At 45.1% G+C, this 27950-nt stretch overlaps 1 protein-coding gene across 2 annotated transcripts in view; it reads right to left on the bottom strand.

The window, feature by feature from the left end:
* The window catches only part of olfm2a (olfactomedin 2a), a 48096-nt gene that overhangs the window by 16810 nt on the left and 3336 nt on the right, over window positions 1-27950 (bottom strand). Inside the window, exon 1 of one of the 2 annotated variants that reach the window (XM_086133596.1) lies at window positions 7238-7596. The exons of the other annotated variant lie outside the window; for it this stretch is intronic. Coding sequence (XP_085989722.1) covers window positions 7238-7381 — 144 coding nt within the window. The 5' untranslated portion in view covers window positions 7382-7596. Of the gene's footprint in view, window positions 1-7237; window positions 7597-27950 lie in introns of those variants that run through there. 2 annotated transcript variants of the gene reach the window in all.

Raw genomic sequence — 27950 nt, 5'->3', positions numbered from 1 at the left:
ACACCATTACTCTGGGATCCAACAGTAAAATACTGCCATGCCATGTTGCATTGTTTGAAATATCAAGACAAAGATTGACTGGAATGTAATGTTTGCGATCCTTTTTTTCGTTGTTTCACATCTTTCACACCATATCATGAGCAAATCCTGCGTGACCAGACCTCCTTTATTCTCATGGATATGCCCTTTTAACCCTTTAAGGGACAGCGGTTACTACAGTGGACAGCTTATCATGTTATCAGGTTACAGGGTCCATGAAAGGGTTAAAGATTCTGGCAAGGATGGTTTAAAAAAAAACTAAGCTGCAGTAATATAGTGTTTAGTATTGTTGGCAAAATCAGTGTGAATGTACATAAATGTGTTGAAAGAATTTTACAATTATAGCCCATCTTTGAACAATGAACAGAGGTTTTACAATGCTGTGCAGTTCTTTTTTTTTTTTTTTTGCACCAACCCAAGTTTTATTTCAAACTCCCTCCGAGATATTTTTTTGTGTGCAGTCCCTCTGCGAGGCTGTGTACCAAATAGCCTGTGGCCCGGTAGTTGGAACCCGCCGCCTTTACAAATATTTGGCAATCACACATTGGCCGTCAACACGTAGCAACTAAAATGAATGGAGCAGAGAAACTGCAGAATTTAGTGGCGGGCATCGCGGCATCGGACTAATCAACTTCTGCAATTACCTGCGCATCTCGCAGCCGCGATGAAGCTGTGGGGCCCTTAATGATGTACAAAGTTCAGTGGGATTATCCAATTAGGCGTGTGAGCTGCAGGTATCGCTGTCGAGAGGATGGACTTCCTCGGGTGTTTCATTAGAGCGACCCTGGAGCTGGCTGCTGTACAGGCCCGGGTAAATGAGATCATAAATCTGCCGCTCGATACTTTTTATGAGCATGACTGGAAGTCCATTAGAAGTTTCCTAAGCACGGCGGCAAATCGAGGAGACCCGCCACGTCGTCGGCTGAACTCGCCGTGACATCTGCGGGAGATGGCGTGAGGAAGAGAAACAAAGGCGGGGCGGGAGTGAGAGATGTACTTTTGGGAACGCTTACGTGAAGCATCGAGCTGAGTTTCTGAGTCTCTGTAGAATCGGTACACCTGACGTCTGGTGACGCAACATTCAGGTGTCATCTTGAAAATGAGCGTGAGGTAACCCGAAAACACTTTTTTTTTTTTTTTCAAGAAATGGGGTCATCTCTCTATGGGGCTACTTGTTTGTCTCTTAACTTTTCCAAGACTTGATCTGAGCAAAAGTATTGGAACACTTGCTTATTTCTTTGTCTTATTCGTCAAAACATTCATAGAATGATTTGTGAACAAAATCATGCCTCTCTGGTGGCAATGTGTACTTCCATGCTGAAGCTTGAGCTTCAGGAGCTTTGCTGAAACTGTTGGAATATCCACCTCTGCCCCCCCCCCTCCTCCCCAGGCTAAAAACTGAGCATAGGATGAGCAAACCGAAGCAGGGCAATGGAACCTGAAGCAAACAGAATATTCTCAAGCGACACAGAATTCGTGAAATGTCGACTGTAAAATGACATTTTTGTGGGGGAGGGGGAAACAAATGACCAAATGTTACTCGCTTGGTCACTCAATCGCAAATTGCAAATACGTGTGGTTGCTCGCTGTACTCGACTGACGTAAATTGGCACAAACTGAGCTGAACACCGCTGCATCCTCATACCTCCCAACTCCATCACTCGCACCGTGGTGCCAACTTTCCATCTGGCGCTCCTCGTTCCAAAGGGGCGTAACAGATGTGTTACGTGCGTCGTCGAGTCTGTTTCGGGGCTCCGTTGGCCAACTCTTAGTGAGACTAACGACGCCAAATGATGCCCGATGCCGCATCTAAGGCCTGGAGCCGGCTGCGAGGTCTACCGCCGCGACGGGCCTGACAGGCTCTTGGCCTCCGCTCAGCCGTTTACTGCGCACGAAATGGCGATGGCGGTTGCTGTTGAGCAGAGGAGGTGCGATGAGCCGGGCGAAAAACACGAGATCAACTGTTAGAACACACTCGATGGTTCATTTGAGCATATCACGCCTGTGTGAGTTATCGGGTCATGCTTTACTACAATACGATATCAGCACGATCGTTTGCAAACAGTATCACGATATTGCGATCATGAGTGACCCGGCAAGTTTTCGCAAGAAACGCCCTCAAGGCATTTAAGGCCACTCCCAACTGAAATTCAAACTGTCAAACTAAACATAAAACGAAAGTTACGCATTGCGTATTTAAAACAACCACACCGCTTTGTCTCCTGTTATCTTAATGCTAACGCACGATGCAAAACGCTATAGTTGGGCTAACGAATACCCTCATTTTAAGTAATGGGTTGATGAACACAAACAGTGCACCAGTATTTACAGACAGACAATACAACGATACTAAATAAAATGACCAACATTACTGCAGTTTACTGAGTCACGGACAGTTTTCTTCATTTGTGTCTGCATGACAGTGTTCTGCTGCCCCTAAGTGGAGCTGGGGGCAGCAGCATCAGCAGCTGCATTATGTTGTATTCCTTTTAGCGTGGCTCCATCTAGTGGCTGCAACCACTATTGTAGCCTCTATTCTACGGGCCTTATAATGCGGTGCGCCTGATATATGAAAACCGTTTTAAAAAATGCCATTCATTGCGGGTGTGCCTTATACTCCGCATATAACCCGTGTTTCAAAAGTCGTAATCTTCAAATGACTCATTCAACAGCGCCTCTGATAGTCGATGTGGCCGGAATTCGCGATGATCAAATGAAACGCCGTAATTGACGATGCCCATCCCCAGTTCCCTTTGATATTCGCAGCCAATCACCAATGACAAGATGGCTAATTGTTTCAAATCCCGTCACGCGTTGCGGCTCTACAAATTCCAAGCGAAGGCTGTAAATTGCCGCAAAAGCTGCTCCAATAAAATTCGGAGCGCTGTTTAATCAACGGCCTACAATCGATCAACACAATTTGCTTTATTGGGCCGCGCGGTGGATGTAAAAGTTTACAGCGCTTGACAGACAAGCGCCATATTGACCTCAATCACATTTTGATTTGGTATGCTGTAAAAAATAAAATAAAAAAATCATTGTCAGCTGCCTCAGAGATTTTCTTTTCTTTTTTTAATTCACTGAAGATAACATACACGCACACGGGTCTAGGATCAATACTGTATATTCACATTATCTCACACACATTTTTTTTATTGACACTCTTTTAATTCAGTCAATGCAGATGTATCTCGGCTCTCACAATTTAGCTTGCTTCGTTTTCGCCGTGTGCCCAAGTGTAGATGTGTTTTTTGAAGCTGCTTTTAATATTTATTCGTTCCAGTGTAAATACTGTCATTGATCGAAAAGCCGATTTGGGAGGGAGAGGGCAATGTAGTTGATTGATGATGTCAATCTTGTTCCAATTGTTGGATTTTTTTAGTTTTGATGTTGTGTTCTTACATGCTTGCTGCCTTCCATTTTGCCGTAAAAATGCTGTCGAGCTGGAAAACCGAAATTTTAACCGTTAAGCGATGAGTAAAGATGACCATTTGATTATAATAATCAAGGTGCATGCTCTGGTGGTTTTCAATGCATTAACGCACTTTACTTTTTCCTCATATAAATCGATACGAATTGTGCGCGGTATGTCTGTAGAAAAAAATAAGTGACTTTTGAGAGCATTCCCCGCTCGGTGAATCTTCACCATTTACTTTGTTCTCATGTGTATGGCCATGAAAGAGGAAGTAGCCCGGCTGAGTAATGGACAAATAAGCAATTAAACACCAAAATAGTCCGTGACGAGTTTTCTTCCAGCCTTGGAGGTCTGCGCTCGACTGATTACTATTCGAGCTTTCTTATTAGGGGTATCTAATTAATTCAGACGATTTAAGACAGTGTGAAGTGAAACCAAAAATTGTGTTGTAAATTCGACACAGCACAGCGAGGAGTGTCGTTAATCAACAAACCTGCCGAATTTGAATGCTCCCACGCAAAATAAATAAAGAAAAAATAAGAAGTGCTGTATATAAAATGCGGGTAGTAGGCGGGGGACACCCAACCAATCGAAGGGGACACATTAGACGAACAGCCATTCGCGCTCACAATCACCCCCCAGGACAATTTAGAGTGTTCAAAAAGCCTGTCATGCGTGTTTTTGGAATGCGGGAGGAAACCAGAGTACCCGGAGAAAACCCACGCAGGCCCGGGGAGAACATACAAACTCCACACAGGAAGGCCGGGGCCGGAATTGAACCCGGCACCTCTGCACTGTGTCGCCCTGACATACACATGGCCCAAACTATTGGCTTGCTGATGGGACTTATAAATAAAGAAAGAAAACAATGACTTGTTTTTCGGCAAAAGTATGAACAACCCATCCGAGTTGATTTGGGATTTGCTGGTTAAACGGTAAACGAATCTCGAATCCAGATTTTGGCTCCGAGTCCGAGCTCTCGTATTTTGAACCAAATTACCGAATTCACTTCTCGCCATTTTCATCATGTCGTCTTTTCTGTGGCATTTCCTCGGCCAAGAAACTGTCTCAATCTTACGCGGCGTTTAAAAGGAAATCTCCTGGAGTAGAAAAGTGAGTCAGTGGCAATCTCCCGATTCCGTGTCAACGGGGAAGACTTTCAGGGCCTTTCGCACTCATTAAGGAAACACACTTTTGCACTATCCAGATGCGCACAAGCATCCGGGCAGCGTTGCGTTTCCTGACATCAAGCCGTTCACCCGTGTCCTCAAGATGAGTCGATTTGAAAGGGGGCGGGCAGGGGGGGGGGGTGGATGGGGGCACCGAGAGCGCAATGGACCAGACGCTGAACTCGAGCTGCGAGCGGAAACGAATGTAGGACGCGGATGCAGAAGAAGCCACTCGGTCGCCAGCGGCGTGCTAGCTAACACTCCGGTGTCACAAGAGCGTTGCCGCGTCGCCTTTTGATAAGAGCACCAAACGCGCTTGGGTGAGTCACGACGGGAAAACGTCTCGTTAATGGTGATGAGACCCGATGAGGCGTTCAACTTTTTATTCTTTATGGGGGGGTCGAGATTATCTGCCATTACATACGCTAACGATACAAGGCGCTATCAAACTCGGCCTCTCGGTTTTGATCTAACGCTGATGAAAGGCGCCGGCACAATACCCCGAAATCAAATCTCTCCTCATAACTATGTATATTTTCACGCCGACCGTCTCTTTGAAATGCAAAATACTTCAGCCACGGGGTCTCGGACAGAATTCGGAGTTTGCCGGCGAGACATTTCAGCTCTTTTCTTGACGGCGAGCGAGATAAGTGAATGGATGGATTACGAGCGAAAAGGCGGGCGTGCACCCTGAAGGGAAACGTGGAAGTTGGGCAGCATTTTCCGAGTTTAGCGGTGTAAATAATTCAAAGCCTGCTCACACCGGTAACGTTTTACTGCAAATAGCCTGCTGAGATATGTTGGAACAAAAAAAAAAAGTGAATAGGACTTTAGGCTCGTTCGTGTGTTTCTTCCACCTTATGATTACACTTTTGACTTAAACATGATTAAATATGAAAGTCTCCTGGAAACAGATGGACCTTGCACCCCCCTTAAGACAAACATTCGGAATGTGCGGTTGAACCAACAAAAAAAAAATAAAAAAATAGACACGCACACGTACAAGCGGGCGCTTGTGCGTGTAGTTCATATCCAGATGGCCTCCCCATCTCTCGGGACGTTCAATTTCCTTCCATTATTTGAACAGAACGCCGCATTTGCAGTTTCGGGCGCGGGGCCATTTGAAAACGTGCTCGGGATGAAAGCTCATCAGTCAGGGATTGCAGAAAATGACAAATGAATTCACCTCACGCTACTAAGGTGCCAAGTTGGAGTGTGAGCATTTTAATGGAATAGAAATTCACAAATTGCGCTAAAGTCGCTGAATGCGATCATTGCTGTTCATCGACGGCCAAGACGTGATTCACCTTTTTCGACGTTGACCCTCATGCACCCTCTGACCTGAACATGATAAGCTGCCTGAAAGAATTTTTAAATAAGAACAATAATAATAATAATAATAATAATGGTGTACCAGTGGTTAGCGTGTCGACCCTACAGTGCACAGGTCGTGGGTTCGATCCCGGCTCCGGCCTTCCTGTGTGGAGTTTGCATATTCTCCCCGGGCCTGCGTGGGTTTTCTCCGGGTACTCCGGTTTCCTCCCACATTCCAAATACGTGCATGGCAGGCTGATTGAACACTCTAAATTGTCTCGAGGTGCGAGTGTGAGCGCGAGTGGTTGTTCGTCTATTTGCGGCATGCGATTGGCTGGCAACCGGTTCAGGGTGTCCCCCGCCTACTGCCCGAAGACGGCCGGGATAGGCTCCAGCACGCCCCGCGACCCTCGAGAGGACAAAGCGTCCATGTGTCGTATTCACTTCTGATCATCGTATTGCGATTCAATTCACTTTATTCCACTTTTCAATTCAGTCGAATTCCATTGGGTGAAATTCAAGAGGGTTCCGTTTGAATGTGTTGGATTCAGTTTGGTTTCGTTCTCCTGTTTCAACTCGATTCATTCAGCTTTTGAGTCTCCTCTGGCCGATTCAGTTCGCTTTCATTCAATTCATTGGATTTTCTTTCGTTTCTTTTTCTCACTTGAGATTTGAATTCATTCCACTTAAGTCGACTCAATTCAACATTTCCGGGCATTTCAGTCCGATTCAATTCCATTTTTTCAGATCAAAAGTAACATTAAGAATGGTTGCGGACCACCCATTTCACTTGATAAAAAAAACAAAACAACAAGCAGTTTAGCAGTGAGCAAAAGAACAACGACAACAAAAAAAAAAAACTTGGAACAGCACCACAAGTCATCCGTGACCATCCGCTTTACAAAAGCCAAGTTGCATTTCCTCATTGACATCGATCACATCCCCCGTGAGCACCATTTTTTGTCCCACCGTGATGCCATCAGCCCTTCACACAAAGTGAGACACACACACACACACACAGACACGCACACATCATTAAACATCCAAAGACCGCTATGCCCGTCCGCTGCTTTTCACCATCACTCGGCATGAACAGCTGCATCATGACGACGCCTCTGGCGCGCGGTGTGCAATCGTTTCAGTCAAAAACATTGCTCTCGCATGCACGTCGACCTCCGTCGTCGCCCTCCTCGGAGGGTGGGAGGGGAAACGACGGACTCTTGGAGCAGCGCAACACACAACTCAAATGCCAGCCAAATCTTTCACCCCCCCCGCAAAAAAAAAAGTAAGTGATACCCACACTAACAATCCTCTCGGATGTGCCCCCTCTGGAGATGGCGGTCCCGTTGAGTCCCACCAGAGACGGTAGAGTCTGAGACATCCAGTTGGTCACCATGGCCATAGTGCTGAGCACCGCCCCGATCTTTAACATGGGAACGCTCATATTTGCCTCCTACGGGGGTTAGGGGGGGGGAGGGACCCCCGGATGGCCCACCCTTTAAAACCCTTCTCTTCTCCCAAGCCCAGTCCGCTCCGGCCAGTTCGGTTCCCGGCTCAGCCCGAGCGGGAGCGGGAGCTGATCAGCCGGCTGATGTCGTTACCGGACTCGTTGCTTGCCGAGACCTGTTAGAGGAGAGCAGCATCACGCAGGAATCCTCCCTCTCGGAATGACATCCTGAGGCTTACCCCCCCACACACCCCACGCCCCCCCCCCCCCCCCAGCCCCACAAGCCACCCTCCCGCCTTGCCTCCTCGAGATTCAGAACAGCACATTGGCTGCTTCACATCTCATCCCCTCCCAAACAGCTTATATCCACTCGTTCCCATTCGGCTCTCGCTGACATTTCTCAGTTCTTTTTATGGCTCATAACCTGGTGTGTGTGTCCATATTAGAGGTGCAGACATCAAAGTGTGCGCCGCATTTCCCAAAGTGCGACTTTTCCGGCAGCATCGACTCGCGTCTATAGCGGATCAATGCAGCGGGATGCTTTTCAAAGGTTGCCGGCGGTCGGCGGTCCAGCAGGTGGTCCGGCGAACCGCCGACGCAACCGGTAACGCAGCCGCTGCTGTCAACGTCGTGACGTCTCATTTGTCGGCGTCCGTCTGTTCCCTTGATGCTCGGAGGACGTCTGAAGATGAGATTGACGTGATCGGGGATTCAGTTGCTGCGTGATGTAAAATTGATAGCTGATCCGTCGTGGCTTGCAGCCCAGTGAGATGCTGTCACTCCAGGCAAAATGAGGAATATCATGCCAAATAATGACGAATGCATTCTCAGATATTCTAACAATTCCCTGATGTTGTGCAAACTGGCCTCCTGGTGACCGTTCGCATTCTTTAGCCAGGTTTACATTGAATTTATTATTATTATAATTTTTGTCACTCCGAATAAAATCGTTCCTATTGAAGAACTCGGATCAACTGTTTACATTTGACTTGATCGATTGCGGCCTGGTGTTTACATACGGCGCCACGTTTCATCAGAACAGTTGTTTTACAGTCACGTGATGTGCATAATTTCATGTAAACGAGATTTATGTGGCCGTTTGTATGAAGAAGACTACCGTATTTTCTGTACTATAAGACGCACCTCAAATCATTAAATTTTCTCAAAGGCCGACGGTGCCTCTTATAATCCGATACGCCTTATATAAATCAATATTCTGAGTTCCTGGACGTAGTATTTTAAATGTTCTGTAAAGCGCTTTGTTGCAGCTGTTGTGAAAGCGCTATATAAATAAAGCTGTATTGTATTGTATTTCCTTTAGTGTGGCTTCATCTAGTGGATGCATAATGCAACCGCAGCCACTATTGTAGCTTCTCTTCTATCCGCCTTGTCATGCGACGCTGCCTATATATGAAAACTGTTTTAAAATAGGCCATTCATTGAAGTTACGCTCAAGTAGTCTGGAATTAATTGGCAACTAGTCCATGGTGCTATTTGCCCATTGCCTGATGTCAGCAAGGATGTGCTTCAACAAACCGCAATCCTGAACAAGAGAATAAGCAGTACAGTACAGTGAACTTCCCACTACTTGCAGGGTCAACAGGGACCGAGCCCCTCCCGCCGATTGTTAAACTGTGCGAGTAATTGACACCCAGCCAAAAAATAAATAAAAAAAAGGATTTGTGATAGCCTACAGATGCCGTAGAATAAAAACGGAATCAAACTTCTCAATTCACTTCAGCATACGTCATTGACAGCAAGATGCTGCCAGATCTAAATGCTCTAAGCGCAAAAACAGAAAAAACGATTTACGATTATTTTTCTGCGAGTAATGGATGCTAGGTGACTAGACGGGGGTGAACCGGGCAGTGGTGTGTGCGTGTGCGTGTGTGTGTGTGTGTGTGTGTGTGTGTGTGTGTGTGTGTGTGTGTGTGTGTTGTAAATGTGATGGGATGTCACCCCATCACCGAAAGTGGTGTCATTGTCTGGCAGGAAGCAGCAAGTCTTATGGTGCAAGGAGGAGGGCTCGCAAATTAAAGCGTCAGGTCATCTCCATTCCTGCCTCCCGTTGTGCTGACATATTCATTGGCACACCGACCCCCCCCCCCCCCCCACACACACACACACACCAGTCACCTCGTGAATGATATGAGCGCCTTCAGGCTGTCCCTGTCACATGACAAGAGACCCCCCCCCTCTTTTTTTTTTTTTTCTTTTGAATGTCAGCACTCCTCAGCTCACCTGCAGGCGAACCTGAGCTTGAAGACAGAGTGTAATAGTGCCCCCGTGTGGCTAGAAGCGGCGTTGCATGCTACCCTCCCAGGCTCTTTCAATCCAAACCTGGTGGCAGGTCGCAGCCACCTCGCGGCAGTGCATCAAGGAAATGGAGGAGGGCATGTGGCAACCTTGTTTAGTGTCAAACTCTTGCAAAGTGCAAAATCAACACTAATGCACACGGGAATTAGGACACCTCCGGGAACGCTATAATAGCAAAAAAAAATTTTATTTCATAAAAAATTTACTCTCATTGACTTGATCTGTAAGTCATGCTTTCCGCTAAACTAACCCATATCGTTCGTAAATGACACATCAATATTTTCTGATTCTATGCACATATATTTACTCACTAGGTGGCGGCAGAGACTCAAGTATGAATCGAGACGTGGTGTTTACTCATTTTGGATGCCAGAAGAAATATATTCGATCAAGAGAAGAGAAAACTCACCATCTCAGATAATTGAACCTTTGGCACGGGGAGCACGATGGATAATTCACAGATTAATTACCTCTGCCAAGGAGGCTGTTTTCACCCGGCTGGGTTTTATTCTCTCCCTGCTTGTTTGCTGCTCTCGATTTTTTTTATTTATACAGCTAATTGCTTCTTTGGGGGCAGAATGAAAAATATATTTGAAACTAGATTAAAACTTTGGAGGCACTTCGTAACAAATAGACAGAACTCCAGACACTGTCTGGTTTATTTAATGAAATCTGACAACCTTTCGCAACCGCAACCATTTTGGATTATTTGTCAAATCCATTTTAGTTCAACTTGAATAATTGTCTATTCTCCGTGTGCTCGGACGCCGTTATCTTCAGCCGTTATTTTCAGCCTTTAGTTCTTACATTTTGTGGATTTTACCTCCTCTTGCCTAACCTTTCTCTCTCTTTCTCTCTCTCTGAAGCGATGATTTTAAAAAGTGTCATTAGCATGTAAAGCTTTGTCTACATCCATTTGTGTCCTCGTTTTAATAACATTTATAATAACAGAAATATGGACTATCTCAAAAACTTTAGTCAATTGGGGGGGGGGGTGTTGATGTCATTTCCAGATTCAGTAATGTCAAAATCCCCGAAAACCATTAAAAGTGTCTTGCATGCGTAATTATAGCACAAAGCTCACTCCCAATCTCACCATCTCGAGAAAATAAAACATTTTAAGTTCAGAAACCAAGTCGGAATTGTCCCTCTGAAAAGCCTGTTGAAAGAATGCATGTACTGTTTTGCTTTTGAATGGCGCTACTGAAATGTATGAACTAAAATCTTTTGAGTTGATAAATATGATCTGTGGGAAAAGGGAAAAAAAAAAAGCAGCTCTCTCTCTGGCATCTTGTACCTCTAATTTGATACACAAGAAACCACCGCACCTGAGGAAAAACAACCAAACCGAGACACTGTTATGGTATCAATCATTTGACACACACTTGCTGGCAAAATGTTTGTTCTTCACACCGGTCACACTCCACTGCGAGCAGTGTCACCACAGTTACCTTGAAGAAGTAACTTGAATACTCATTACTTGATTTTAAAAGTAACTAAATAAGATTGCACTTTTCTGCTACGACAGTGCCCTAATATAAGAATATTATTAGAAGTGTATGTTGAACAATTATGTGTTAGACTGCTAAATTACATTTTGATCAATTCCTATTGGTGGAGGAAAGCATCCGATTATGTTTAAATGCTTTGACCCGCATTTACAATATGCAATACAGTACATGGCTCTGGCTCATCATCATGCATGTCTGTTTGTTTTTTTTGTTTGTTTTTTTTAATCGTGCCTCCTGGCGTCATAATGAGCACAGGGAAAATTAGCGACTTTGCAGCAGCCTTTAGGCACGCGGCATCTATAAAGGGCATTTTTAATACAGACCGAATGATGAAAATGTGAACCAACTGCAGCAACGGCAGCACTCGTCGCTCACCCGCGGAGGGCAGTGGAGCACCGCAAGCGCCCAAATCCAGCACGACAACTCGGCTGTGATAAACAGCATAACGGAAACACGCGCGCACAGGCGCCGAACGCCGCCTGCAACAGATTCACGTGTTGAAAACGCAAGCTCTGAAAAAAAACACACACACCTCGGCGTATCACACGGTTCCTGGCCCGCGGTGACGGCGGGCCAAGCGGGCTGCAGTCAGACGACTTCCAGCGCATGAGCTCTTTTTTTTCCATGAATCGGACATAATTTGATAATTGCATGATGGACGTGGAGGGCCGCCGCTGTCTTAATGGATGAGGATCAAAATCAATTTGGACGCATGTGACCTCCTCACCATGGTAACAATGTACTGTAAATGGCTGAAATAGAGTGTAGCCCAGGGTTGAGACAGGCTGACTCGGCGGTGTGCTTTTAATCTATTAAGGAGTCCTCTGGGCTTGCGGGTTTAAAAAAAAAACAAAAAAAAAACAGCACATGTGCGACAACCCAAGTGCAAAAGAGTGACTCATCACGAGTTGAATATGCACAACCAATGCGGAGCCTTTGCAGCACATGGGAAATGGATTCTTTTTAATACACTGATAGGGGACGACATACTCTACGGTGGAAAATTGCCCAACTGCCACTTTGGTGGGATTCCCAAACAAATGATCTGCTTGATCATCCTTTTTTTTTTTTTAAAGCAATTCAAAGAATTGTCCAAAACACAAAAAAATGTGTGTTTTTGTGCCCTTTCTGGGAAGCTCGCTCTTCAGAGGCAAGTGTTTCATTGCGCTCGGCGGCGCGCGCCATTTCCATAAATCAAATCCGCGAAAACCCTAAAGTCAATCACCTGTGCTTTACTACATCCTGTCAAGTGGGCTGGAAGCTCGTTAGCTTGTGTTCCACGTCACCTCACGTCACCTTAGCGCGAGCCGAAAAATTAGCAAAGCTGCGCGCGTTCATTATCAAGAACGTTGTTGGTTTCCTCTCGCTGTCTTTTGATTCGTCCGACAATTGAAAACGCTACTTTTGACAGTGGCTCGGACGATCGTATTTGACTTCAGGGAACTATTTGTAGGGGATCTCGATTGTAGCTTTTCAGTAAATCAACATCGTAATGATGATGATAGGGAAAAAGAGGGGTAACAAAAACAAGCAGTAATTAGTCCGACTGGGGGTGAAATCGGCATAATCTCAACAGTATGAGACATAATTACAGGCGTGCTCTGAGATGCGAGTGTCTTGACTTAAGAGTTTTACAAGATTATGAGCGTTCTCATGGCTGACATTTTTGGCCATTGTAAGTGTGGCCCGCTCGTGCACGGCGCTCACAGCAGAATTCTGAAGTCTACAAAATTATTTTGTCTGGCAATTTACAGAAAAAAAGCAACATCTAAACTAAGTGGGATAATGAACCGAAACACAAAAAAGGACTTCATCGGGTCACCCAATAGAGCCTTCATTTCACCTCCTGAAAAGGAGAGTGAAGTGACAAACTCCAAGAAACAAAAAAGAACTGAAAGAGGCTGTAGTAAAGGCCTGGAAAGGCATTCAAAATGAAGAAAGCAACAGTCTTGTTAATTCAACGGGCCGCAGGCTTGATGCACTTGTTGCACCTTCGAGTTATGCCGCCCGTTATTAAATGTCAATCACTTCTAAATTCATTGAATAGTGTCTGTTCCAATATTTTTGCTCAGTTGAGCGGTTGGCTTCAAACTAAGTTGTTATGGATCGGTCCACTTTAAAACGAACCGTCTAATCGACACGCGTCATTGCGCCGAACTAAATGTTTCATCCACACGATCCATACGAACAGCGCCGAAATGTCAGCCGCAGCCTCACACATCATCGCGCGTGACTCTTAGTGATGTGGGAAAGTCAGTCGAGGTTTCAGAGTGTCGTTGGTTTGGAGCAAAGCAGCGTGAATGGCACAAGCTCGATAGCGCTTAAGTCTAATAATAGCTGATAAGAGCCAGCGAGCGAGCGAGCTATCTGTCCCTCTGTTGGGTGAACGCGCGGGGGGTGTGGTGGTGGTGGGGGGAGGGATCAATACAGTCGGTGAGCGTGTCTCACTGAATTGACTGTAAATCACCTGCGATGAGTCCGTCCATTGTCAGCGTGTCCCATCGAGGGTGGAAAATCGGAGAAAAGATGGCACTGGCGACACCCCATCAGGCGTACGCTCCTGATGTGAGCGAAATTTACTGTAGCTCCGGTTGTGAGCCTGAAGTAGTCTTAAGTTTGAAATATGAAATGGAAAAAAAAAATCCGGTTGAATTGAATTTTTTTTCATTAAAAATGTGGTTCATTTCGGATTGGTAATTCCGATCAAATCAAACTGTTAGCGATGGTGATGCTACTTGAACAAACTAGAACACAACCTCTTGCTTCGGTTAGACCTGACAAAGTCAGACACACAATATAATGATTAATAAAAGATGAGATTATAAAAATATTTTACTGTTCACTACTCTCAAAAGAAAGTACTTTAAAATCATGTGAATAGCCCTTTAAAAAATCCATATCATAAAGGAAGTATCATAACAGGCGCTTGATAAGAAATGAAAAAAAATTCACATTTTTTTAGATGTTTTGCTGGAGGTTGGTCGTTTAAAAACAAACAAAACTTTTTTTTAAAATGCAACCTCACTCGATATGCTTCACATACTATCATTGAAATTACATTTAAAGCAGTTACAGAGTTAGCGAAAATGAAAGGCACAGTAAATAAATCAAACCACATTTAGTGAAACTGTGCAAGATTTTTGAAAATAATATTGTAAAAATAATCAGGGGTATAGGTAAAAATCTGATTTTAAAAAAATCTGGATTTATAAGCATTTACACTTTATTATTCACTCTGATAATAACGGCAGCATCTGTGTTATACAAGCGTGTGATCCGCTGGATTTTAAACGAACGTTTTAGTCGTGCAAAGGCAACATGAGTTTACGTCGCTTTTCGCATTGCGTCTTAACGTCAATTTACGTCTCTTTGAGATCGCCCCCAAATTCTAGCAGGCGGACTTGATTGCTCCCTTCATTGCAATCTCCGCAGTGCACGGCGCATAGAAAACTGCCGAATATTCATCGCTAATGGCTGACTACCAGGCTGCTCAATCAGGAAGCCTGGCGTCATTCAGATGATTGTCCCAAGCAGTGGACAAGAGGAGCAATCGGCTGTCATGTATCCAAGGATCATACCGGCTGTTTGGCTCCAGCTCCTTGATTGCAACCCACTGCTGTGCTTCCCGTTTTCTGCCCGCCGTGTGTGGGAGCGCTCATCGATGCGTGCACAAGCATACAGATTGTGATTTTTAATAAGAAAAAAAAATAGCCCTCTATATTACAAGACAATATAAAAACAAACGAGTAATAATACGCAGTATATTGAATGCAGTCAAGAGACTTACACGACACCTGAGGATTTAATGCTGACAATTCAATTCTTTTTGCTGCTCCTTCTGGTATGCACACCTTGGCCACTAAGGGGCAGTGTAAGTCAATGATGTCGACACAGACGACGACGACAAAGCGCCGCCGCTACTGTCAGGGATTCAGTGAAGTTTCAGTGGAACCCCGCTATTCACAGGGGATAGGGACAGGGCCGGTAAATCTACATATAATTGACGCCAATTAAAATGAATTGAAGTAAAAAAAAAAAGCATAAATTAATGCAAAAGTTTCTTGGTAAAACAATGCTAAAAAATGAATATGCATTTTCTTCCGCGAAAAACAGGGTGAAATGGTGGTGGTGGGGGGGAGGGGGGTAACGCAGAAGCGCGAATATGTTATTGTCTGTCTATATGTGCTGCCACACCAATTGTGTTTAAAGGTGCTTTCAAGGTTACATCGGAAGAACTCTCAACTCAACTCAACTGTATTAATAGAGCACTTTCAAACAGCCATCGCTGCATACAAAGTGCCGAACATGGAGCAACTAACATATACAACAGTAAAGCAACTAATACTTGTTAGCCTGTCAGTGGTGTTTTCCATTATGCTTTGAGCTAGTGTGGGCATCCCCGATGAAAACTTGTTTGGTTGTTTTAAATACACAACATGTAATTGTCCTTGTTGTTGTCTTAATTTGACAGTAACTGCGAGAATCATTCGCATACCAGGCAACAAGAAAACAAAAAAATAGAAATTGTCCGGATAAACTCAACTTATTAAACAAAAAAGAGTTCAATCCACGAGTTCTTACGAGATGTACATAAAAAAGTTTACAAAGATATTAATATTCAGGAGAGGCAGAGAAAGGGAGAAAACAAATGAAAGCAAAAAGCAAGAGAGACTTATCAGTGATGCATATGAAAGGCCTGAGGTGATGGAGGGCTTTTCTGCTACGTCTGCAACAACCAAACAGACTGCTGAGACGCTGCCAATTACACTCAGGGCTAACTGCGAGTTTGCGGCGTACTTTTGTTGAGGGCGGCAAAAAAAAACAAACCAAACCAAAACAAAACAAAACATTTCAATCCGGCAGAAGAGCAGAACCCATCGGCGATGCGCACTGGACTGCGTGTCAGTCATGAACGCACACAAGCAAGCCTGCGGTCTCCAGCCTCGCTTCTTTGTGGCAACTGAAGCCTCCATTTGTATCCGCTATCTCCAGGTCATTAACGTGCAGAAAAACTGTGACATTTAATTAGGGAGACATTATTAGTGCTACACAGGGCGTATTGTGCACACGCAAGAAATCCCAAAACGACTTCTAACTGAATGTTACAGCCGAACCCAGTTCAGCACAAATATGAACAACAAATGAGCTTATCACAGCGTGTACATGTGTGCTTTATTTGTTTTAATCTTTCACCCTTTTGTTTGACCAAATGAAAACCTTAATTCAAATGATTCGATTTGATAGGTGTCCTGGCCGCCGCCGAAGATAAAGAATATGTTCGGGAAGCGTCCGTGATTAATGTTCAAGAACATGAACGATCAATTAGTAGATTGCTTCATGTTTTGTTCCGCTTGTTTCGTATTTTGTTGATTGCTGTGATCATCAAAAGCTATGATAAGAAGCAAAGGGAACATTTCAAAATACAAACCTTCCTTCTATCTCTGTCTGCCGTACGTTCAATCATGGCCGACAACAAGACAGAAGCGGCCAAGCCAGTGGATTAACGTAAAGAAAGATGCATTTTTGGGGTGTAGGCATAGCTAGCTAGCTAACTAACTAGCGTTTCTCAAGACAGAAGCGGTCAAGCCAGCGGACTATCCTAAAGGAAGATGCATTTTTGGGGTGTAGACATCGCTAGCTAGCTAGCTAACTAACCGCGCGTTGACACAGGGCAGGATAAGTGCTGATGTGGACAAATGGCCGCTCAAGTTCTTTTATGGAGGAGCGGGAGCGACTCACGTCAGACGAGAAAGTGTGTCACAAAGCAACTGAACGCTTTATCTCCACCAATGAGTAACGTACTACATATGTAGTTCTCTATCTTTTCAATAGTTTTCTAACATGCAGAATGTATTTTCGAAACTAATCTCTCAATTCACATTGCAGGGTCTTTAATGATCAAAACAATCAAGATTTATCAGGCAATCCTGTCTGGAGCATGTGAAACCCAATATAGGCTTGCGCATCAAATCATAAATTTGGTTCCGAGCTAGAAAGCGGACTTTTAATTATTATCAAGAAGAGCCGGTGCAACGCGTGCTTTTTACGCCAAATGTGCCTTTGAGTGAACCAAAGCGAAGCGTCTGATGCATTTGTTCGTAGAGCTCAACTAAGATTTTCACCAAAGAAATGCCACTGATCCATTCGGCGATAGCTGAGAGAACAGGAAAATATCCAAACGGAGCAAACGTGTTAGCGGCGCAGAAAATGAGAGGTGAGTGTGAGGTGAGAATGATAATAAGCTCAAAGAGGGCGGGGAGATGGCGCCATATCGCAAAGGGGTCGGCCGCTGAGTCGCCACATGGGGTCCCGTGCCGTCATCGGGCGGCGCCCTCCCCAGTTACAGAGGTAATATTCGGGGGAGTTAAAGGCAGTAAAATGAACAGTGTGATGGGAAGTGTGACTCTTCGTACTGAGCACCAATTACTCGTAAGCGTAGCTTGGGAGGTTACAAACAAAGGCTGTTGCTGACATTAATATTCCGTCCACAAAAGAGGGAGTGGGAAATGCTATTCATCCCCATGCAGCAGCCTCGTTTGGCTATTTTTCATTTTCTGTCTTTAAGGTAGAAATGGACCCCCCCCCCCCCCCGCCCACACCACCCCACCCCCAAGCGCAATGTTGCTCCCTCCTGGGACTTGTGATTGTTGACTGATTGACTCTCCTAAAAGGACAAGGACGCCTTCAAACCGAGATTCAAATTCGAAGCGCGGGGGGGAATTAGACTGACAAGAACTAATGAGATTTCGAGGCTAACGCAGCCTGTTACCCAGACTTTAAATGGAAATGTGAATGATACTCATCGAGACGTTGGAGAATCTGCATTCCAAGTAACCGGCGGAATATGACAATTTATTAACTGGTCAAATTTAACGTCTGGTGACGAGGTTCAATGACCATACAGATAGACCAACATGTTTATATATATTTTTTCCAGTTGTCGAACAAGGCTGATAATTGATATCTGGGGACAACATTTACAGCAAAAAGCAAACTCTTGAAAACGTTAACACTTTGTTTAAATGTATTGAAGCATATGTGTATGAAACAGCTTTTAAGCTTGACACATTTTTGTCAAAATAGACATCGTAGCAAAGAGCTCCCAGGTTCGGCAGCAGAGCTTCGAAACTTCGAAAGTTAAATAAGAACTTGAACAAAGAAATAGCTCCCTAAAAAATATCATCAGGGTCCTGCTGATCATTTGAATCAGGTGTGTTGCAGCAGGGAGGGATGGAAAACGGCCCTCAAGGACCCCAGTTTGACCCCAATGCTTTAAAGCAATGGATATTTGAACACCACCAGTGCCTCAACACCTGTAGACAGACAATATAACAATATTGACAGGCCTATTTTCTTTATCCTCTGTGAACCCCAGTTTGACCCCTGTGCTTTAAAGCAATGGATGTTTGAACACCAACGGTGCCTCAACACCTGTAGACAGACAACATAACAATATTGACAGGCATATTGTCTTTATCCTCTGTGAAATACGATTAATATTGAGTCGCTCACAGCAGTTGTTCATGTTTTTCTTAAGCGTGAGTGTGACTGTTCACTATCTATATGTTACGTGCCTTGTGACTGGCTAGCGACAAGTCCAGGGTGCACTCCGCCTCTCACACGAGTTAAATTGTATTGTCTTCAGCTGATCTGTGGCCGAATGAAAAGAAGCTCTTTCGAGACTGGCCGGATGATGCCATTTGCACAAATTTCTACGTCTATTTTGATCAGGTCATCACAGATCTATACACGTGACGTCGGTTTAATGGCTGAGCCAGAAGAGACATCGTGATTGAATATGCTGCGCAAGTAAGAAGCTTTCCCCTCCGATGTTCTTCCACCACTCACCGCTCGCATTCAACCCGCGACGAGCGTTGGGCCCCGAGAGCTCCCCGCGGCCTGAGGCGCCAAAGCTTAAAGAGAGGCGAGACCCTCTCCTGAATAGCACCTATTCATCACATCGCCATTAAGTGTGGCTCAGGCACTCAGATCTTCTCTTTAGAAATATAGCACGGATTACCGCATGAGATCCTCCAGCAAAGTCCGACATGATCACTTCCCTCTGATGGCGTCGCATTGGGCAGGAGGAAGCGAGATGCATATAGAAAAGCCAAATGCGCCCAGGAAATAAATAAGGCAATTATCAGGAGACTTTTTTTTTTTCAACATTTCGCTCGCTCCCCTGTCAACTTGGTTCTTGGATGAATTCGCCTCCGCTTAAGTGAGAAGATGGAAAATCCAATCAGCCATCCATTTTCTTTGCCGCTTCTTCTGTTCACGGGGTGACGACATGGGCTGCAGCCGAATTCGACTGTAGCGGACTACACCAAAATTGCACAGATTTTAAGTCAAAATGCTTACGTTGCAAACACAGCCTGTGATCAGGTTAGTGCAGCAAATGATCATTCTTCAGTCAGTCAGTAAAGTTTTTTTTTTTTATTTTTGGTGTGGAGTCAATGATGGGATAACCTTGGCAACCTGGGGAACATTCCAATTAATTCCCCACCAGTCTGTGTTGTGGGCCTTTACAGTGCACCATACTTGTAATGAACTTGGTTAAAATGGTTTCTCCAGGCAGTCACAGACGGTTGTGGCGATTCATTCATTTGAATTCCACGCACGCAGTTTGGCTTCCGACTACTCAGTGACAGTGCGAATGCAAATGCAAATAGCTTTGTGTCCTTCTGCGCTAAATTTATGGAAAATGTAAAAACGGTCGCGCGGCGGTGATGGGAAATTATGAAAGTGGGACATTTAGGTCAAAGGATGCACTGGTGATTTCCTCTGCTCGAACAATTAATTGAAAGTCAACAACCATGGTGGGTACACCACAACAACAAAAAATCTTTTCTCAACTCGTCATGTGGCCTTGAGCATCAATTATAGCTTGACAAAAATCATCTCATGCGGTTCACACGTCGACTTATTGTCATGCTGATTCCTGATAAAAAAGATGGAAAGCACATTCAGATGCCCCGCAAGGAAAGTTGGCGGCTGCTGGTTGAACAGAAATAGTGATGAAATAACATGCTTCTGATTATGATGATATGATAACCCTGCAGGCACGGCGGGGGGGGGGGGGGGGGGGGGGGGGGCGGACTTCTCCCTCCATCCCCACCTGTATCTCTCGTTTTCCTTGCCACCAACTCCACTTTGTCTTCTTTTTCATTTCCGAGGGCACCGCTCATTTACCGCACTATTACGAACGCTGCCAGATGCCTTTTGTGCTGGCCGCCAGCCACCATCGGCGCAGATCTTTTAGTAATTCACAACCCGCGTGCATTTGTTATTTCAACCTGCGGAACTCCCGCAGGTGTTCCATCATCAGAATAACACACTGGAAGCTTTTCCTTCCGCGGCGCGTTCCGTTATCGCAAACGCTGGATGTACCCTCGCTATCAAAGTACCCAATGTTCCTCCGCGGCAGGGGGGGGCCACGCCTCTTCCGGCTGCTGCTTGGTATGCGGCGATGTCTGGCGGCTGGCTGGACCCCGCGCCTGTCTTGAGTGGAACCTTGAAGTCATGATGCAGGCCCGACGTCACCTCATCAACCGCCTCGCCGCACGGCTTTGACAGTGCCGGGCGGAAAAAACACATTGATTAAATGCCTCTTCTCACCAGCCGGCTTCCGCCAAGGCGCCGAGCTCTCATCTCTCATTAGCCCGGAATCAAAACTCTGCCGTCGAGTGAGTTTCAACTGGGGAGGACAGCTGTCGCATTGACGGCGGCGAGGGGGAGGATGCTCTGGGATAATAGTGGCATGGATCATAGAATTTGAAGGCTATGGCCATTACTCAGGGAAGGGAGAGGACTTGCTTATCAGCCGTCGTTCAGTCAGGCCATTTCATACAATGGTAGGAAAAGATGGCTGAGTAAAAGGTAATCAACTCTGAAGTGCTAAATCTGCCATTGAGAGAGTTCCACATGGGGAGGGGAAAGAAAAAAAAGAAAAGACTCTCGCTTTCCGCGCAAGATCAAACAGGTGGAGGCAAGGTTTCTTTCTGTCCAAGCGCTCCCTGATACATTGTCTTCTGATAAAAGCGCGACGCTCAATTAGCAACAATCTAGCTGAGCCTTTTGTGCCGACGTATAATAGGAGCTCTGGGCACAACAGCCATATTTATATTCCAATCTCCTAGTCAGAAACCCACATTGCTGGGCTCATAAAAGATTCATGGTGAGGGGAAAGGCAAGGTCGCACACAAGTCTGGTCAGGAGCTGCCGTATGCTGCAACGGCCCCCAAAAAAGTACGCAGGCGAAAAAAAAAAGAAAAAAAAAAGGAGGGGCTGCATTGATGGGATCAAACTGTGTTTTTCTCCGGGCTAGCTTTTACGGCGCTTCAAATGCTCAAAGACCTTCGCAGGCAATTTGTTGCCTCTGCCATAATTGGTCCTGAGGGAACTTTAAAATTACAAACTGTGGAGAAGCTTTTATCGAGCTTGGACAACCATTTGGTTTGGCGGCCTCCTGTTCTTCTGGCGCCTGTAGATTTGTCCTTTAGAACAGCGGTCCCCAGCCCCTGGGCCGTGGACCGGTACTGCACAGAAAGAAGAAATAACTTACATTCCTTCCGTGTTCGTTATTTCAGAATCTGAAAGATGTTTTATTTTGAAAAATTACCGGATTCTCCGTTACATTCGCCGACAGTATGTCACTCGACGCAGGTCGAGACACGCTTCTCGGTCACGGCTAAAATGAAACGCGGGGTGCTAGCAAAATGAGCAAAAAAACAAATGTCTTTGGAAAGTTTCTTTGGGAAGGGGACAGCCTATCCCAGCTGTCGCCAGGCAGTAGATGGGGGACACCCTGAACGGGTTGCCAGCCAATCGCAGGGCACAGAGAGACGAACAACCACCTGCGCTCACACTCATAACTAGGGAGAATTTTGAGTGTTCCATTAGACTGTGTGGGTGTAAACCGGAGTACCCGGAGAAAACCCACGCAGGCCCGGGGAGAACATGCAAACTCCACACAGGAAGGCCAGAGCCAGGTTTCGATCGAACCCACGACCTTTGCACTGTGAGGCCGACTCGCTAACCACTTGTCCACCAGGCCGCCCCACCTATACCCAACATCCTAAAATATTTAGCAAATAGCCATTAAAAAAAAAAAAAAACGGAAAAATAAGGCTTCAGATTTACTTTTACAAGGCCAAAACACAACGATATTGTGGAACGGACTGGCTCTGTTTGACAACTTTAGCACTTCTTGACGTTAGCTACGAAGATTGACCGATGCTAGCCACGGTTGCTCATCTGCTCACCCCACGTGACACCCCCCCACCCCCTCCTTTTGCCACCCCGGTATCCCTTGCATGTGTCGCTCTGCTCTTTAACACCGAGCCCATCGCCGAAATCCTTGTGAATTCGCGAGCAGAAGGCAGAGAGGGGACACAGCTTGTACGAATGCGAATGAGTCCGTTGCGCGCGCCTGCGCCTGCGCGTCCTCGGTCGGGGTGTTTGTCCGAGGAATGTCACTCTGGCTTAGAATCGCAGATGTGAACCTCTGGGAGAGTCGTGCGCCCTCCGGCACGCAGCGGCACGGAGGGAAAGGGAGCAAGTGAGGGGGAGGAGGGGAGATTTCGAATGCGATACGAGGATCACATTTATCTCACTCGAGCTTACACTTGACAGCCGGGTGCACACGTAACATGAGAACATGACGAGAAAGCGCGCGTGGCTTATTTGGTCATCATGAAAGACCGCCACGGTGAGAGAAGGTCACATTTGTGTGCAAGAGAAAGCATCGATAACCATGTTTGTTTATTCGCAGACCTTTGGAAGGGCATCTTATGAGCCGCATGAGCTCACCGGTCACGTTGACACCGAGGGTCACGTTGGGGCAACAGGCCTCAAGGTTTTTCTGTGAAATAAGACAACGCGACAGAGGTTTTGCCGACCCCCACCGCCGGGGACGCGGTGGCCAGTCTGTGGCTCGGAATGACTAAACGGTCATTTACGGACACGGGAATTCACAAATGTCCTCAGTGGTAGGAAAGGAAGGACAGGACCTCCGAAAGCAAACGTTCCATGTGGGTGGCGCTGGTTAGTAGGTCGGAGCTGTTGGATTTTAGATGAGGAAATGAGGGCTGTTTGTACGTCATCAAATTGAGGTTTATTTTTTTTAAATTATTATTTTCATCAATATTGAGGATTGTGATTTATTATGCGATGATTTCTTCATGTTCCTCATCTTGTGCATTTTTTTAACAAAAACACACACAAAAAAGAATTGACATTACAAAAAAAACAATGTTAGATTTATTATGGATAAATGTGTTCCTAAATAAAATAAAGGCTAGTGAACTCAAAATGAAGATGAAAGATCCGTTCATTTATCGACTTCATGAGAAAAGATTTGCAGTCTTTTAAGCGTTCACTGTGACGACTTCACAAAATTCTTCCAAACAAGTGTGGCAAGTCAATAAATCATAAATCAGATTGCAACAATCATGCAAACACGTCTCTGGCTTCATCACTTCACCTTTTCACTTTTTATCGCAACACTTTTTTCCCCCCCTTGCAAATTGCAGCCTATGTGACTTAAAAATTGCAATCTATTACATTGTCAGTGTCAATTTGAATTGAATTATTTGTGCATCCGTGGTTGGGTGTCACGTCTACTGGTTTGATTCAAACAGAATGAAGTGGGAAGTAACCCACAAAACGTCAGTGGTGCCTCCACTTATCAGTGACCCGACCTCCACGTTTCTCAAAATAAAAGCTGATGCACACCCAAATGAAACTCCACATTGGAAATCCACAGTTGAGATTCAAACCCAAAACCTGCGTGCACCACACACACAGCAGCACTTTATAACAATAATGTGAAATTGTGGCCCAGAACTAATGTCATGCCGCACCTTCAACAGAATCTCTTTTAATGAAAGACAAATGTCTTTTCAGTTGAATCTCGGGCATCGCCGCCGCGCACAGTCATCCGCTACTATTCAATCTCGGCGGCAACATAATGCGGTGCCATTATCTGCGTATGATTGCGAGGCGTCACGTTGGTGCATAAACGGTTATGGAGAGAGCCGGAGGGCGCAAGTGAAGGAGGTGGAGGTGCGCTAGCTAGCCCAGCTCACTCACTTCACACCCACACACTGTCACACACTCACACCCACTAGGCCATGTTCTCATCCGAGCAGCAAAACATTGTGTCCAGAAACAATCCAACAATACTACCAGTGCAGGTTCTTGAACTTTTTACACCAACTATCCCCTTGCTCTTCCAAGTACCAAAAGGAGGCAGTTTTTTTCCCCCCAAAGCTATTTTTAACCCTTTCATGGACCATTAATGACAACCTGTAACCTGATAACATGATACACTGTCCACTGTGTTGACCGCTGTACATGAAAGAGTTCATATCATTGTTAGCCGCCGTAACATTACTTAAAGTTTGAGCATTTCATTTGGCAATTCTTTGCATCCCAAACTTTGGAAGCCCACTGCACTAGACTTCTGCGTATTTCCACCCTTTCTTGTGCTGCACTTGTTCGGCACTGTGGAGGTGACTGAATTCAGCCTGTCTCCTTGTGGCTTACTCTCAACAAAACAGACAATCTAACCTGCCTGTTACCCAACTACTCAGTCAGTAAAAGCCTTTAAAAGCCCGAGTCTTGCTGGTAAATGTCCCGGATGCACTTTCACAAGGTTTGCCCGCTTTTTGTAAGAGTGCAATGTAAAAAGACTTTGGGAGATTTTTAAGCGCATGTGCGTGTAGTTGCATTGTTGCTCCTCGGATTTCACTTGGTTAATCAGCAGATGAGAATTTTAGCCGAAGGTTCAGCACCGAGGCCTGCGGACTAATCACAGATGTCATTATTGGATGCGAGCCCACGCAGATGTTTGCCCTGCCTCGCCGTGACGGACGGCTCTGAGTTTGAGCTCGGGGTGCTCAGGTGCTGACGCAGTATTTTTCATGTCGGCGTCATTGCTTTCTAAATCTTGGATGGTCATTGTTCATTTATTGATTTTTGCTTATGTTTGAGCGGGCATTCAAATGGGTGTGCCTAATTGTCAATCCATTGATTGTGAAGCATCTGGTTACCGTATTTTCAGCACTATAAGGCGCACTTAAAAGCATTCCATTTTCTCATAAGGCAACAGTGTGCCTTATAATCCGATGCACCTTGTATATGGATCAGTAATCTGATTTCCTGGGCGTAGTATTTTAAATGTTCTGTAAAGCGCTTTGTTCCAGCTGCAGCAGTAGTGAAAGTTCCATACAAATAAAATCGTATTGTATTGTATTCCCTTTAGCGTAGCTCCATCTAGTGGATGCATAATGCAACCACGGCTTCTATTCTATGCACCTTATCATGTGGCACTCCCTATAAATGAAATCAGTTTTAAAATAGGCCATTCATTGAAGGTGCACCTTATACTCCGAAGCACCTTATAGCATGGAAAATACGGTCATTGTTGATTGTCTTGAAAAAGGAGCGTTTTACCTGGTGTGTAACTCTTTTGGGCAGCACTATTCTTCCATCTATATACACACACATATATATATATGTTGACTGGCTAATGTTTATCAGAACTTTTGTAATGACACAATCCAGCGCGATCACAGCCACATTTAAAGAAATCGAAAGATAACGAAACACTTGGTTGTCTAATTTCACTCTTGATAGGCGGGCAGTCACTCCAGACACCCAACTTGTATACGAGGCATTAAAAAGTCAATTTTCTATTATTTCCCCCACTCACCCAAACATTAGCCTTTTTGTAGTACCTACTTCGTGGTTTAACAGTTATAAAGCAATTCTGGCTTCGTTCCTCCTATCGTGAGAGCCATGTGGACTGAGGAAAACAACTTAATCAGCCCTAAATGCCGAGACACCTCAAACCTTTTGTCGATCATAACTTGTGGCGTGAGATAGCGACTGCTAAACTCTTGCCAAATCCAACCAATTATGTACACAAGGGTCTTGTGACTCCTTTCTTGAGGGTGACAACCAATTAGTCTTTCAGCCCCGCTGCACTTTGGAGTTTGGATCGGCCAAAACGTTAACGTCTTTGCAATCCATCAAACTCGCCCTTGTTGTTTTTGGACTAAAAGAGGGAAGTTTCTGTCCCCTTCTCAAATGACGCTGAGCAGCAAACTCCCACTCTTTGAGATATATTCCGCAACTTGAGCAGGGATTAGGTAAGAAGCAGATCCCTAATTAAAAGAAAGAAATCCGCAACACTAGTTGCATTCTCCCCATGTACACGCAAGCCCACAACGCACTAAAGTGGCATCGGCACTACACTTTGGTCAGATAAGGTTCACCACAGTTGCCGTCAGGGCGGGAGGAACATCATGTCGCTCAAATGTTTGATTATATCATCTGTCAAACATCTCATTCACAATTTTATCTCTTGTACCAAAATAGCCTGTTATTTACATACACGTTGCACAATGCTCACGCACCTGGATTCAATATTAGGCATTATAAACAAGCTTGCCATGGCAAATTTAACACGTGGCTTACTAGTAGAAGACTTGTAGATGGCTCGTGTGAGATGCCAGGGAATACACACGTACGCTAGCCCTAGCATAGTAAACACACTGCATACGTGCCCAAAAGGAGTTTTCCAGAGGGAATGCAGACAGTTCATTTCATTTTTATGATGGCTCTTGAGATTTCAGGTACCACCACTTTACAGCTAGCTCTGATGGTCACCTACCACTGACTTATCTATGTCCTTGCATTTATTTTTCTGATCCAATTTTAACTGTTTAAGTTTTGAATTTTTACATCAGTCTGCAAAGGGGAACGAGAGTACAGAATGTGGCTCTAATTGAGCCAATTTCATGCAAATGGTCATTAATAAGCACTCCATTTTAAATAAAAGGCTACTTCATGACAGACATCTTAAGTACTCGCACGTTTACTCAGCCCGTTTTACTCCGAACCAGATTTCTCAGTTGCACTCGCCAGGCATCCACGGCAATCACAACCTGCCACTTTTGACCTTCCCTATGCCCCTGCATTGTCACCTGACCATCCTGTTTTGACCACAGTAGCCTAAAACTGGGCTGCCGTGCCCTGCTGGGAACATACATAGTGTAAACACAGTCTCTGCACAGCATCTGTGACAAGCAAGCGTCTGTCAATATCAGCGAGGGCCCGAGGGCTTTATGAGTACTTAACAAACACATGCGGCAAATGAACAATTGCATCTGCCTCATTAAAACACTCCAAATATTTCATTTGGAATGTCACCAGAAAATATGGAGTGATGCGGTCACCATTATTGTGGGAGTGTGGAAGCGTCGTTCGCCTCCATGGCTCCGCATGCACGGGAAGGTATCAATTCTTTATTATTTCAGTGCAGTCGGCCACGAGACGAGTTGGCGATGGATTTCCATTCATCCGTTTGAATAATTAATGCGGCCATTTATAACAAATTGTCCCTGAAGGCCATTTATAGTGTGAACTGTCTCAAGAAGGAGGAGGGTTATGTATAACAGTGAGTCATTAGCGCTTACTTTGTTTGTCTTCTTTATTTTCAACGAACATTTGAAAAGTATGAATTATTAACCCTCTCAGGGACAGAGGTTACTAGAGTGGACGGCTATTCACGTGTGGTTTTCGCTTATATTAATTCATCTTAATGTCACAGTTGTCCCTCCGCCACTACAATGGACCCTTATGCGTTTTGCCATCCACTGCCATTATTTCTTTTCATGCCTTAAAGACTAATAAAAACACTTGGGGAAAAAAAATCCGGATGTAGGTTATGT

This window comes from Hippocampus guttulatus, chromosome 16, assembly GCF_054856545.1.
Source record: "Hippocampus guttulatus isolate MCC_2025c chromosome 16, RoL_Hgut_1.0, whole genome shotgun sequence".
Classification (NCBI taxonomy): Eukaryota; Metazoa; Chordata; class Actinopteri; order Syngnathiformes; family Syngnathidae; genus Hippocampus; species Hippocampus guttulatus.
Note: the sequence above shows the minus strand (reverse complement) of the source record. Positions and strands in the feature narration are given on the sequence as shown.